General features: G+C 43.0%; 1 protein-coding gene and 1 pseudogene across 2 annotated transcripts in view; one reads left to right on the forward strand and one right to left on the reverse strand.

Annotated features, from left to right (window-relative positions):
* Nucleotides 1-14,168, reverse strand: part of LOC144698401 (uncharacterized) — a 62,731-nt pseudogene that overhangs the window by 27,188 nt on the left and 21,375 nt on the right. The window contains exon 4 of the transcript XR_013580512.1: nucleotides 5,092-5,111. The product of XR_013580512.1 is annotated as an uncharacterized LOC144698401 (transcript). The remainder of the gene's footprint in view (nucleotides 1-5,091; nucleotides 5,112-14,168) is intronic.
* LOC144698402 (uncharacterized) lies at nucleotides 11,332-14,061 on the forward strand. The gene is made up of 2 exons (XM_078570347.1): nucleotides 11,332-12,112; nucleotides 14,033-14,061. Exons 1-2 carry the CDS (start codon nucleotides 11,332-11,334, stop codon nucleotides 14,059-14,061), a joined length of 810 nt encoding a protein of 269 aa, XP_078426473.1.

The raw sequence follows: 14,168 nt of genomic DNA on the forward strand, positions 1-14,168 counted from the left end.
ACGGTTTCTCCATGGTGCGTGTCCTTGTGTCTCCCCAGGTTTGACGATCAGTTGAAGACTCATCCACACACAGAACACGTGTACGGTTACTCCACACTGTGAATGGTGTGATGTTCTTTCAGGCTGTGTAACTGGTTAAAGCTCTTTCCACAGTCAGTGCACTGGAACAGTCTCACTCGGGTGTGTGTGTCTCGGTGTTTTTCCTTAAACTAATGTTTAAAATCTTTTGAAGCAGACAGTGGAGACTAGAACCGGGGGCACAGTTTAAGAATAAGAGGTCTCCATTTTAAGACTGAGATTAGGATTTTTTTCTCTCAGAGGGTCACCAATATGTGGAAATCTCTTCCCCAGAAAGCAGTGGAGGCTGGTTCATTCAAGGATGTTTTGGACAGATTTTTGACAACCAAGGGAGCCAAGGGCTATGAGGGCAGACAGGAAAGTGGATTTGAGACCACAACCAGATCAGCCATGATTTTATTGAATGATCCAATCTTCCTCAAACCGGCAAACATTTCTCCTTCTTGAGTCAAAAGCCGATGATATTCAGGAACGGATGAATCGAGTGCCTCTGTCTGATCTTGACGTGATGTCTGTTTTGAGATTTCTGTCTGCAAATTCTCCCCTTGTAAAAGGAGTTTACAAAAGTCATCACTGTCAGTCCAGGATAGAAATTCAGAACAGACAATTCTAGTTGCTATGGAACATTTTTTCCTGTCTCGTTTCCCAAATGCTGTAAATCTCCAACCCACAGACTGTCCCTCCATTTTCACTCTGCTGTGGCTAATATACATCCTCCCAATTCTCCTGAAGGTACCAATTCATGCTGACCAACAGATCCATGCTCATCATTTCCTGATCTGGACACAGAGCCTCGACAGAGAGTTGGCATGGACTCGAGTTGCCAAAAGGACTACTTTGCTGTAATGACTGTATGACTGAAAGTATATAACATAGCTACAGTACTATACTACAAGACTAGAAATAATGACAAATGCACTGCACTCCTCCAATTCTGGCAACTTGTGCATCTGTTATTTTATCCTGAGGGGTCTTGACAGGGTGGATGTGGAGAATATGTCTCCTCTTGTGGGAGAATCTAGAATTAGGGGTCACTGTTTAAAAATAAGGGGTTGCCCATTTAAGACAGGGATGAGGAGAAGTTTTTTTTCTCAGAGCCATGAGTCTTTGGAATCTCTTCCTCAAAAGGTGGTGGTAGCAGAGTTACAGAATCAGAATCACAAAATCACACAGTGCAGAAGATGCTATTCGGCCCATCGATTCTGTACCGATATGTGAGAAACACCTGACCTACCTACCAAATCCCATTTACCAGCACTTGGCCCATAGCCTTGAATGTTGTAACGTGCCAAGTGCTCATCCAGGTACTTTTTAAAGGAGTCTTTGAATATTTTTAAGGCAGAGGCAGATAGATTCTTGATAAGCAAAGGTGGTGAAAGGTTATCAGGGGTGGGCAGAAATGTGGAGTTGAGGCCACATTCAGATCAGCCATGATCTTACTGAATGGTGGAGAAGGCTCGAGGGGCCAAGTGGCCCACTTTTGGGGGAGGTGGTGGCGTAGTGGTATTGTCACCTGAATATTACACCAGATACCCAGGGTAATGCCCTGGGGACCCGGGTTCAAATCCCACCACGGCAGATGGTGAATTTGAAATAAATATTTTAAAAATCTGGAATTAAAAGCCTCATGATGACCATGAAACCACTGTCGATTCTCGTAAAAATCCATCTGGTTTACCAGTGTCCTTTAGGGAAGGAAATCTGCCGTCCTTACTTGATGTGGCCTACAGGTGACTCCAGACCCACAGCAATGTGGCTACTCTTAAAAATTACCTCCAAAATGGCCTAGCAAACCATTTCAAGCCTAGTCAGTTCTCAAGGGCAATTCGGGATGGGTAATAAATGCTGGCCCAGCCAGCGATGCCCACATCCCATGAGCAAATATAAAAAAAATACTCCTGCTCCTAATTCGTATGTTCGTATAAGTAAAGGATGAGTGTGAGTGCGAACAGCAGAAATAGAGAGTAAGGAAGGTGTTTTATTAACAAACCCTGATGAAATAAGAAAAAGATGGAAGGAGCATATTGAAGATATGCAAAAAACCCTGAAATGATTGAACTGGAAGACAGTAATGTTGACATCGATTTCATTGAACTAGAAATACGAGAGAGTGAGATAAGAACAACAATCAATGAGATAAAAACTGGAAAAGTGACTGGAATAAATGAAATATCTCGAGAGTTGGTTAAAAATGTGGGAAAGAACTTCACATCAATGTTTACTGAGCTGTGCAAAGAAGTTTACTTATCCGGAGAACGGCCAGAGGACTTCATGCAGACAATAATGATCAGCCTGAGAAAGAAGCCAAAGTCATGCTGATGTCCTGACTTTCAGACAATTCGTCTGCTGGTCCATGCATCGCAGGTTATGTTGAGTTGTAGAAAGAGAGTGGGTGGGAAGGTGCAGAACTACATGGGAAATGACTAGTTCAGATTCCAGGGAGGAAGAGGGACGAGAGGAGTCATCAGCATATTATCATTAATGAGCAGTTTAGAGTTTGGACAGGAATTATATGTTTACTTTGTAAATTTTTAAAAAGCATTTGATCAGATTAAGCTCTTGACAGTGCTGAAAGATGTTGCTGTAGACTGGAGAGATAGACAACAGCAACAGAGACAGTAGCCAACAAGGAGTCGGAGCCATGTGTAATTGGAAGAGGAGTTTGTTTTATTCTTTGATGGGATGTGGGCATCACTGGCAACTTTCAGCAGCAATTGCCCATCCCTAATTACCCTTGCACTGAGTGGCTGGCTGGACCAGTTAAGAATCAACCACATTGCTGTGAATCTGAGTCACATGTAGGCCAGACCAGTAAGGATGGCAGATTTCCTTCCCTATTGAACATTAGTGAACCCAATGGGTTTTTACAACAATCAATGATAGTTTTTAATCTTTTTTAATTCCAGATTTATTAATTGAATTTAAATTCCACAAGCTGCCATGGTGGGATCTGAACCCTGGGCCTCTGGATTACTAGTCCAGTCATGTTACCACTACACCACCATCTCCCCCAAATGAAACATGGAGCAGGAGTCAGATGCCCTTTGCCTACTTGAAACAATTTCTTGAAGCACACACAAGGACAAATCGCCTGTAACTATGGCATCCACGGGGTTCGAACACACATCTCCTCAGAGGCTGGAGCCTAAATCCAGTACCTTAAACCACACAGCCACGTGAGCATGAGTTTGACAAGGGTGTTGTTATCACCAGTCCTCTTCAATGTCTGTGCAGAAGCAATGATCAAAGAAGCATTTGAAATCACAGAAGCTGGTGTTAAGATTGATGGTGAATGATAACACCAGTTAGATTTGTAGATGACAAAGCACTTGTAGCAAGCACAGAGGTGGATTCAAGAACTAGATAGACTAGTGACAGCAGGCAGGAACAGTGGAATGAAGGTGAACATCGGCAAAACCAGTGATACAACATCTTAAAACCACCATGAAATAGAAACATGGAGGTATACAGCACAGAAACAGGACCTTCGCCCATTGTGTCTGTGCTGGCCATCAAGCACCTATATAGTCTAATCCCATTTTCCAGCACTTGGTCCATAGCCCTGTATGCTGTGGCATTTCAAATGCTCATCTAAATACTTCGTAACTATTGTGAGGGTTCCTGCCTCTACCACCCTCTCAGGCCGCATGTTCCAGATTTTCTGGGTGAAAACATTTTTCCTCAAATCCCCTCTAAACCTCCTGCCCCTTACGTTAAATCTATGCCCCCTGGTTATTGACACCTCCACTAAGGGGAAAGGTTTCTTCCTATCTACCCTATCAATGCCTCTCATAATTTGTACACCTCTATCAGGTTCCCCCTCGGCCTTCTCTGCTCTAAGGAAAACAACCCCAGCCTATCCAGTCTCTCTTCATAGCTGAAACACTCCAGCACAGGCATCATCCTGGTGAATCTCCTTTGCACCCTCTCCAGTGCAATCACATCCTTCCTATAGTGTGGTGACCAGAACTGCACACAGTCCTCCAGCTGTGGCCTAACTAGCATTTTATACAGCTCCAACATAACCTCCCTGCTCTTATATTCTATGCCTCGGCTAATAAAAGCAAGTATCCCATATGCCTTCTTAACCACCTAATCTACATTTGCTGCTGCCTTCAGGGATCTATGGACATGTAAACCCACGTCCCTATGATCCTCTGTACTTCCTAGGGTCCTACCATTCATTGTGTACTCCCTTGTCACATTAGTCCTCCCAAATTGCATCGCCTCACACTTCTCAGGATTAAATTCCATTTGCCACTGCTCTGCCCATCTTACCAGCCCATCTACATCGTCCTGTAATCTAATGCTTTCCTCCTCATTATTTACAACACCACCAATTTTCGTGTCATCTGTGAATTTACTGATCACATCTCCTATATTCACATCTAAATCATTAATGTACATGACAAACAGCAAGAGTCCCAGCACCGATCTCTGTGGTACACCACTCGTCTCAGGCTTCAAATTGCAAAAACAACCTTCGACCATCACCCTCTGCCTCCTGCCACTAAGCCAATTTTGGATCCAATTTGCCAAATTGCCCTGGATCCCATGGGCTTTTAGCATCTTGACCATTATCCCATGCAGGACCTTGTCAAAAGCCTTACTGAAGTCCATGTAGACTATATCAACTGCACTACCCTCATCTACACAACTAGTCACCTCCTCGAAAAATTCAATCAAATTTGTTAGATATAATCTTTCCCTGACAAAACCATGTTGAGTATCTCTGATTAATCCCTGCCTATCCAAGTGGAGATTAATCCTGTCCCTCAGAATTTTTTCCAATAGTTGCCCTACCACTGATGTTAGGCTCACTGGCCTGTAATTACCTGGTTTATCCCTACTACCCTTGAATAATGGTACCACATTCGCTGCCCTTCAATCCTCTGGCACCTCTCCTGTGGCCAGAGAGGATTTGAAAATTAGTGTCAGAGCCCCTGCAATCTCCCCCCTTGCCTCATGTAGCAGCCTTGGATACATCTCATATGGGCCCGGGGATTTATCCACTTTTAAGCCCGCTAAAACCACTAATACCTCCTCCCTGTCAATGCTAATTTGTTCAAGTATATCACAGTCCCCCTCCCTGATTTCTGCACCTACATCGTCCTTCTCCATCGTGAACACAGATGAAAAGTAATCATTCAAAACTTCACTTACGTCCTCCAGCTCTACACAGAGATTGCCACTTTGATCCCTAATGGGCCCTACTCTTTCCCTAGTTATCTTCTTGCCCTTAATATATTTACAAAATACCTTGGGATTTTCCTTTATGTTGCCCACCAGTGTTTTTTCATGCCCCCTCTTCGCTCTCCTAATTACTTTTTTAAGTAGCCCCCCAACAATTCCTATACTCCTCTAGGGCTTCCGCTGTTTCCAGCCCTCTGTATCTTCCATGAGCCTCCTTTTCTTCCTGATCCAATCCTCTACATCCCTTGACATCCAGGGTTCCCTGGAATTGTTGGTCCTACCCTTCACCTTTACAGGAACATGTTGGCCCTGAACTCTCACTACTTCCTTTTGAATGACTCCCACTGGTCTGATGTCGACTTTCCTACAAGTAGCTGCTCCCAGTCCACTTTGGCCAGATCCTGTCTTATCATATTGAAATCTGCCTTCCCCCAATTCAGGACCTTTATTTCCAGTCCATCTTTGTCCTTTTACATAATTACCTTAACTTTTTTTAGGGTTATGGTCACCATCCCCGAAATGCTCCCCCACTAACAACTCTACCACCTGCCTGGTTTCATTCCCAAAGATTAGATCCAGTACCACCCCTTCTCTTGTCGAACTTTCTATGTGCTGGCTCAAAAAGTTCTCCTGGATGCGCTTTAAGAATTCTGCTCCCTCTAAGCCTTTCACACGAAGACTATCCAGTTAATATTGGGGAAGTTGAAATCCCCTACTATTATTACCCTATTATTTTTACACTTCTCTGAAATCTGTCTAAATATCTACTCCTCTATCTCCCCTGACTGTTTGGGGACTTATAGCATATTCCCAGCAAAGTGATTTCCCGCTTTTAGCTCTTAGGTTCTATCCATATGGCTTCATTTGAGGAACCTTCTAATATACCATCCCTCCTTACTGCAGTAATTGACTTCTTGATCAATAGTGCAATGCCACCTCCTCTTTTATTTCCCCCACCCGCCAGAAGATTCTATACCCTGGAATATTGAGCTGCCAGTCCTGCCCTTCCTTCAACCACATCTCTGTGATAGCAATGATATTATATTCCCATGTGTTAATCAATGCCCTCAATTCATCTGCCATAAGACTCCTTGCGTTAAAATATATGCAATCCAGCCTTGCATTATTCCCATGTGCCATAACTGGTCTATATTTGCTCTGCCTTCCAGACTGACTTTGTTTCTCTTCTATATTTGCTGTGCATCACCCCCTATTGTACCTCCACTCTGTATCCCATCCCTCTGCCAAATTAGTTTAAACACCACTCCTTCCCCAATAGCATTAGCAAACCTACCCGCAAGGATGTTGGTCCCATTCCGGTTCAGGTGCAACCCCTCTGACTTGAACAGGCCCCACCTTCGCCAGAAACAGACCCAGTGTTCCAGGGAACTAAAGCACTATCTCTTCAGCCACGCATTCATATATTCATAGAAGGTAGTGAACTAGAACGGGTACAAAATATTTAGGGAGCATAATATCTGCAGATAGATGTAACAAAGAAATAAGGAGGAAGATCACAATGGGAAAGGCTGTATTTAGTAAGAAGAGATTGTTAACAGGAACGCTAAATAAACAACTGAAGAAGTGACTTGTAAAGAGCTTGATCTGGAGTGTTGTTTTGTATGGATGTGAGACTTGGACCTTACACAAGGAGATGACCAACTTGTTACATAACCTTGAAATGCGGGTTTGGAGGAGAAAGAAAAGGGTCAGCTCTACAGAAAAAGTAACAGATGATGAAGTGCTGAGGGGAATGAACAAACAAATAAATTTACTGAATGTAATTAGAAAAAGGCAGAGAGATTGGGTGGAAATACCTTAAGTGGTAAAGAGACATTATGGAGGGAAAATTTTAAGGCAAAAGAGGAAGAGGGAGGAAAGGAATATCCTGGATGGCTTGAAAATTGAAGGAAGTTATTGGTAAATGAAAAGAAAGGCACAGGATAGAGAGAGATATGGAAAGTCTACCATGAAGCAAGGACCTGCCTTCGGTCAGAGCACACTTGCTGATGATGATGTACCATATAAAAACAGTAGCCTACCTGTGTCCTACATGACTATAGTGAACCCTTAATTGTCAGCCATTCCCTGGGGAAACCACCCATTTAATTGTGAGCATTAGGAAAGAAGCCATCCTTCTAGCCGACAAATAAATGTGTCAAGCTGAGGGGACAAAGGATGTCAATGTCTTTAAGAGAGAGAGAGACCTGGGCCAACCTTTTCAGAGTCTGTACCCTCCCTGGATTCACTTATTTTCCCTTCAGTTCCTGCAAGTCAACAACTTAAACACAAAATTAGAAAAGAAATGGAAAGAGGGAGAAAAGAAAATGTTTTACTCACAGATGTGGGACAGAGGAGGAAGTTAAGTGTGTGTGAAGCTAAATCTTCATTCAGAGAGAGAGGAACAGCAGCTTTGCTGGGCAGTAATTAGCAGGTTAACAAGCTCATTCTCCAACCACCACATTCAGACAATGGCGAGCTCTGATTGGCTGGAGGATCAGAGTCCTTCCAGTCTTCCTATTGGTCAACTTTCTCCATGAAGACAATCGGGGAGCCAGACCCAGGTCCACCTGGGGATGGGAGAGACTTTGACCGCCAGATGCGCTGAACTGTTGGTCAATGGGAAAAACTGGAGGCCCTCCGGCCAATCAGAGCTTGGGCTTTTTGTCAGTCCCTGCCTCTCCCTGCACATGCACAGCTCCCCTCTGTGCACGTGCACAATCTTAGGTCAGGACATCTGCTCTAGGCATATCTATTGTTTCTTTCCTTCTTTGCTTGCTCCATCTCAATTCCCTTTGACCCTGAAAGAATAACTTACCTGTCATTCAATCTCTTTGTCTTCCACCCAACCCTTTGCTGAAGATGTATGACATCTCTAACTTTTCCCATTTCTGATGAAAGGTCACAGACATTAACTCTGTTTCTCTCTCTACACAGATGTTGACAGACCTGCTGAGTTTTTAATTGCAGCAACTGCTTTTCGATGAGCTGTCTTCCCATAGCCCACTTCCACAGGCAGTCCCAAGAGTCTCAGCCTCTGGATCTCTCACTGTTGGATTCCCCCAATCAGTCTTTTTGCTCTTCTTTTCCCAACTGTTCAGACTTCCTCCCTCTCCATCTCCCACTCACAGTTTCACTGTTCTGTTACTGACAGTCCTATCGTCCTGAACACCCCAACCTCTCAAACCCTGCCTATTTCTCATCTCTTTTCAACACAAATTGTTTTACTCACAGATCTTGGACACAGGAGGAAGATTTAGTCCGTGTGAGAAGCTCAATCTTCATTGACACAGACCCCTCCCTCTGATTGGCTGGAGGACCAAGGTCCTTCCGGTCCTCCAGTGCTTCCCATTGGCCGGAGATGTCGGGAGACCTGTGCACGAAGAAGTGACGGGGGAGGGGGAACAATGGGTGGCGGCAGCGCTCCCGTGTCCGCGCGCCAGGCCTGCAGACTGGAACCCGAGGACGTCACCGTGGAGTACAGTGATTCCTATTGGCTGATTCAGCCACAGTTCCATTGTGGACGTCACAATGACTTCGAGGGGCGTTCCCAGCACACAGTTAAAGAGGCAAGAATACTGCGGCTCGGGCTCGGGTTCCGCTTCCTCATTGTCTTCACGCAAGCGGTTGATTAATGGAAAGAACTGGAGGTCTGGAAAGATACTGATCATCCAGCCAATCATAGAGCGGGCTTTGTGTCAATGGCTGCACGGACCTTCCCCCATCGCCTGAATGCGGAAATTGCACAATTAGCTTGTGAATCTGCTCATTACTGCCCAGCAAAGCTGCTGTTCCTCCCTTTCTGAATGAAGATTGAGCTTCACACACACTGAAATTTCCTCCTCTGTCTCACACTTGTGAGTAAAACACTTTCTTTTCTCCCCCTTTCCACTTATTTTCTGGGTTTAAATTGTTGACTTGCAGGAACTGAAGGGAAGTAAAGTGAATCCAGGGAGGGTGCAGACTCTAGAAAGGTTGGCCCAGGTCTCTCTCTTAAAGACATTGACATCCTTTGCTCCCTCAGATTGACACACTTATTTGTCTGGCTAAAAGAATGGTCTCTTTCCTAATGTACACAATTAAAGGGGTGGTTTCCCCAGGAGATGGCTGACATTTAAGGAGACAGTAAATTAATATAGGACAGAAATATGTCCAGTGTTGTTATAAGGTACCTATTAGAAATATTAGTTATGGTATTGTAATAAAGTATATTTATTATTCTACTTTTTAAATATAGTACTGTATACATTTCCAGTCATAGTTATCACAACACTGAAGGAGACCATCAGCAACTCGAGTCCATGTCAACTCTCTGTAGAGCAACCCAGTCAGTCCCATTCCCCCTCTGTGCCCATATAAGTTTATTTCCTTCAAGTGCCCATCCTGTTTCATTGTGAAATAATTTGCCTCTGCTCCCACTATCCTCATAGACAGAGATCCAGATTCAGACCACTTGCTGTCTAAATAAAGCTCTTCCTCACATCCCCCTCCCACTGTATGTCGAATTAAGCAGTACAGTACAGCATATCACACATTCTAAATATGTACATATTATATGTTATGATGTGGCAGATGATGTGTGGCAGGCAGATCAGATCCACAAGGGAAACTTGGTCACACTATCTCAAAGTTTTGCAATTTGTATTTTTTACTAGAATATGGGTGCACTGAATTCAGAAGTAATGAGTCCACCAAGACCTTTAGCAATTTTAAAATTTAAATTAAAATATTTATGAACAAAATAAAAGATTTCAAACATACATAAGACTACAATTGCTCCCTTATATAACAGCTCCTAAATTTCCTAATTAACCTGACTCCCAGTTACACACCCCCTTTAAGACAACAGTCCAAAATAGATTCTAGATTTAAAACAAAACCAGCAAGTTAACACAATACCCACTTGACAGTGGAATTCCAAATGGCTTTCCGCAACTTCAGTTACTATATATAACAGATTTATACACAAATGGCTGGAGGCTTCTTGAAGGCTGTTTCACACACTCCTGTCAGATCTAACATGGCCCTCGACTCACATAGCCTTTCATTCTCCTTTACATATGCACCTATCTCTTTGATATGTAAATTATATTGTTCCATATCTCTTTGAAACTGTATCTTTCTCATAGTATAAAAACTTCCATGTTGCCAATATTGTCAGTAACCTTTAGGAAAAATAAACACACTCCTTAGCCTTGCTTATCTGGCTAGTTGTAAACAAACTAACATCCCTCTGAAATCCCTTCATTTATCTAAAAAATGCAAACTCCCTTCACACTTTACACGCTAAGCCAGCATCCATGTTTACGCATTAGCATTTCAAACACATTTCTACACCTAGCTTCTTTTGATTGTCCCAAGCTTGCAGTCTACCTGACTCCACATGAAATTAAATCACACAGACAGACCCAACCATACTCACACCCATAAACCTTCTTTACAATAAACCAGAAAAATATTATGAAAATGATTATACTTTCATAACATATATAATATATATACCAGCAGCCTTCATAAAGATTTTCAGGTGTGTGTGTCCAGGACATGAATCTGTGACTATGGATCTGTCGTTAAGCATGAATTGCTCCTTCAGCAAATTGTTAGGGTAAATATTTGGTACAGCAAAGTGAGAATGGAGTGTGTGTATCTGGGATTAATTTTGGGGAGCAAGAGACAGTGATTACTTTTGTAAATTCCTTTTACAGGATATTGGAAGGGGAGGTTTTGCACCCAGAATCCCGAACCAAATATCACGTTAGGATCTGAAAGAGTTGCTTGTTTTATTGGGACCTAAATATCATCAACTTTTCAATATGGAAGGAGAAATGTCTGTCTGTTCTGTCTGTGGGAAAAGATTTCAAACATCAGTGTGACTGGAAAAACACCGAGGGACGAAGACCCAAGTTAGAGTGTTCTAGTGCACTGACTGGAAAGACCAGTTACACAGTCTGAAAAAATATTGTATCATTCACAGTGAGGAGGAACCGTACACATGTTCTGTGTGTGGACAAGGCTTCAACTGATCATCCAAGCTGGAGAGACACCAAGGACACTGGCACCATGGAGAAACCGTGGAAATGTGCGGACTGTGGGAAGGGATTCAGATCCCCATCAGAGCTGGAGATTCATCGACGCAGTCACTCTGGGGAGAGGCCGTTCACCTGCTCTGGGTGTGGGAAGGGATTCAGTAATTCATCCAACTTATTGAAACATGAACAGGTTCACACTGGCAAAAGACCATTCTCCTGCTCTGAGTGTCAGAAAGGATTCAGATCCCCATCAGAGCTGGAGATTCATCAACGCATTCACACTGGGGAGAGACCATTTGCCTGCTCTCAGTGTGGTGAGGGATTCAGTAATTCATCCAGCTTACAGAAACATGAACGAGTTCATGCCAGCGAGAGACCATTCATTTGCTCTGACTGTGGGAAAGGATTCACTCAGTCATCGAACCTCCAGATACACAAGCGAATTCACACTGGGGAAAGGCCATTCTCCTGCTCTGTGTGTGGGAAGGGATTCAGTGATTCATCCAGTCTGCAGAAGCACCAGCATGTTCACACTGGGGAGAGGCCATTCACCTGTTCTGAGTGTGGGAAGGGATTCACTCGGTCGTCCAACCTGCTGACACACCAGCGAGGTCACACTGGGGAGAGACCATTCACCTGCTCTGAGTGTGGGAAGGGATTCACTCGGTCATTCCACCTGCTGAGACACCAGCAAGTTCACATTGCAGAGAGGCTGTTGACCTGCTCTGACTGTGGAAAACGATTCACTGATTCATTCAACTTGCGAACACACCAGCGAGTTCCAGGGGAGAGACCAATCATCTGCTCTGAGTGTGGGAAGGGATTAATTCAGTCATCTCACCTGCAGACACACCAGCAAGTTCACAAGTGATTACAGGGGTTGGATTCTGCTGTTATTGCTGCTGTTAATCACATCCAGGACTGAACCATGTTCATTCTGACAGTTGTGAAGTTGGAGGGTCGGAAGGTTTCATTCTGCTGGATTGGCCGGTTTCACGACTTTGAGCCTGGGAGTTTACATTTCCACTGAAATAATCCGCAAAAGCTGTTGAGCGACATTTATTTTGTCCTGGATAGTAAATAGTGTTTTTCCTACAGATAGATCTCAAATAAATACTTTTGTATGTGTTTGAGTCTACAGCACAGGCCAGGCCAGTCAGCTCCATTGGTCTGTGTCAGTATTTATGGTCCACATGAGCCTCCACCCACCCCTCTTCATCTCCACCATCAGCAAATCCTTCTATTCCTTTCTCCCTAATGTATGTGTCTAGCTTCCCCTTCAATGTATTCATGCTATTCACCTCAACCACTCACTGTGGTAGTGAGTTCCACATTCTCAGGTTTCTCATGAAATCCTTCCCTAAATGTTAAATGTTCAGTTCTGGTATTGTTCTTGTGAATCTTTGTTGCCCCTTCTCCAGTGCCTCTATTTCCTTTTTCTAAATGGAGATCACAAATGTTAACAGTACTCCCAGTGTAGTCTAACCATGGTTCTGAACAAGTTGAACATATTCTCCCTGCTTTTCAATTTTATCCCAGTAGAAATGACCCCAAATGGGCCCCAAATGAAAGGAAATTTGTGAAGTTCTTCGAAAGGCTGGAGAGAGGGTTTATGAGGACAGCACCAGGGAGGAGGTTCTTAAGTTAGTTGGAGAGACTGGAGCAGCTGAAATTTCTCTCTTTAGATCAAAGAGTCATTAGAGCTGAAAAGGAGGACATTTAGCCCGTTTAGTTCATAGCAGTCAGTCCCATTGCCCTGTTCCATCCCCATAGCCCTGTAGGCTTATTTCCCTCATTCCATCATTTCTGCTTCTGCCACGCTTGCAGGAAGTGGGTTTGAGGTCATTATCACTCGCTTTAAATGTACGCGAGGCTCCTGGAGCACAGATGGAGGCCATTTGGCCCATCATGCTCATGCCAACTCTTTGAAAGACCCATCCAATTAATCCCTAAGCCCAGTGTGCTTGGAGTTTCAGAGAGTATTCAAGATGGTGTCATCTTGGGTCACTACACAATGTTAAAGCTCAATCTTTATCAATGATTTTGAAGAGGGGCCCAGAGTGTAATATATCCAAATTTGTGGACAATTAGAAAAAATGCATTTACATAGCACCTCTCATGACCACAGGACCTCCTGAAGCAGTTTAAAGCCAATGAAATACTTTTGAAATGTAGTCACTGTTGTAATGTAGGAAGCTGTAGGTAGGCCTGGGTAATCAAAATCAGTTTTAAAAATCAAGCACTTTCGTACCGTATTCAGTGATAAGAAACAAGGTCAAGGAAACCACTTTAACCTCTAACATGTGGCTTCTTGCAGCCTTTTCACATTCTGAACTTTTCTTTATTTACTATATATTGATTCCATATTAAAAGCCAATCATGAAACAGATAATTATTCTATAATGAACCTTGATTAAGTTATCATTAGGGAATTAGTGTAATAGATAATTATATTGTAAAGGCTGGATCTTTATTTTTTAAAATTAACACTGTACAAACCAAAATGTTTATTCCAAAAAGGAAAAAAGCAGAACTAGCAGAAATTCTTTTCTGATTTTGATAAATTTTAAAACACCATATTCTGGCAAAGTCCAGCTCAAGAATATGGCTCATTGTTCAATCCAAACAAGATTAGTAAGAAGCAAAGCTATTGTCTTCCACAAATTGTATTTTTGAACCAGGATGCCTTGTATTAACCAAATGTATTAACTAAAGTTTACTGTATTAATTAGCTAGCAGTCAGCAACAGATGATTGAATAACTAGTGAGCCTTAATTGAGTTACAAATAATGAATCAGTAGTTCTCGTAAAAGACAGTTTTATTTGCTGTAAAAATATAAAACCTTAATTGCTGTGTATGTGAAGAAT

This window comes from Cetorhinus maximus, chromosome 23 (genome assembly GCF_964194155.1).
Source record: "Cetorhinus maximus chromosome 23, sCetMax3.hap1.1, whole genome shotgun sequence".
Taxonomy (NCBI): Eukaryota; Metazoa; Chordata; class Chondrichthyes; order Lamniformes; family Cetorhinidae; genus Cetorhinus; species Cetorhinus maximus.

Coding starts and splice junctions, on each gene's coding strand:
- LOC144698402 (XM_078570347.1), top strand. CDS start 11,332: ATGGAGAAACCGTGGAAATGTGCGGACTGTGGGAAGGGATTCAGATCC. Junction 12,113..14,032: donor ACCAATCATCTGCTCTGAGT/GTGGGAAGGGAT, acceptor TGTATTAATTAG/CTAGCAGTCAGCAACAGATG.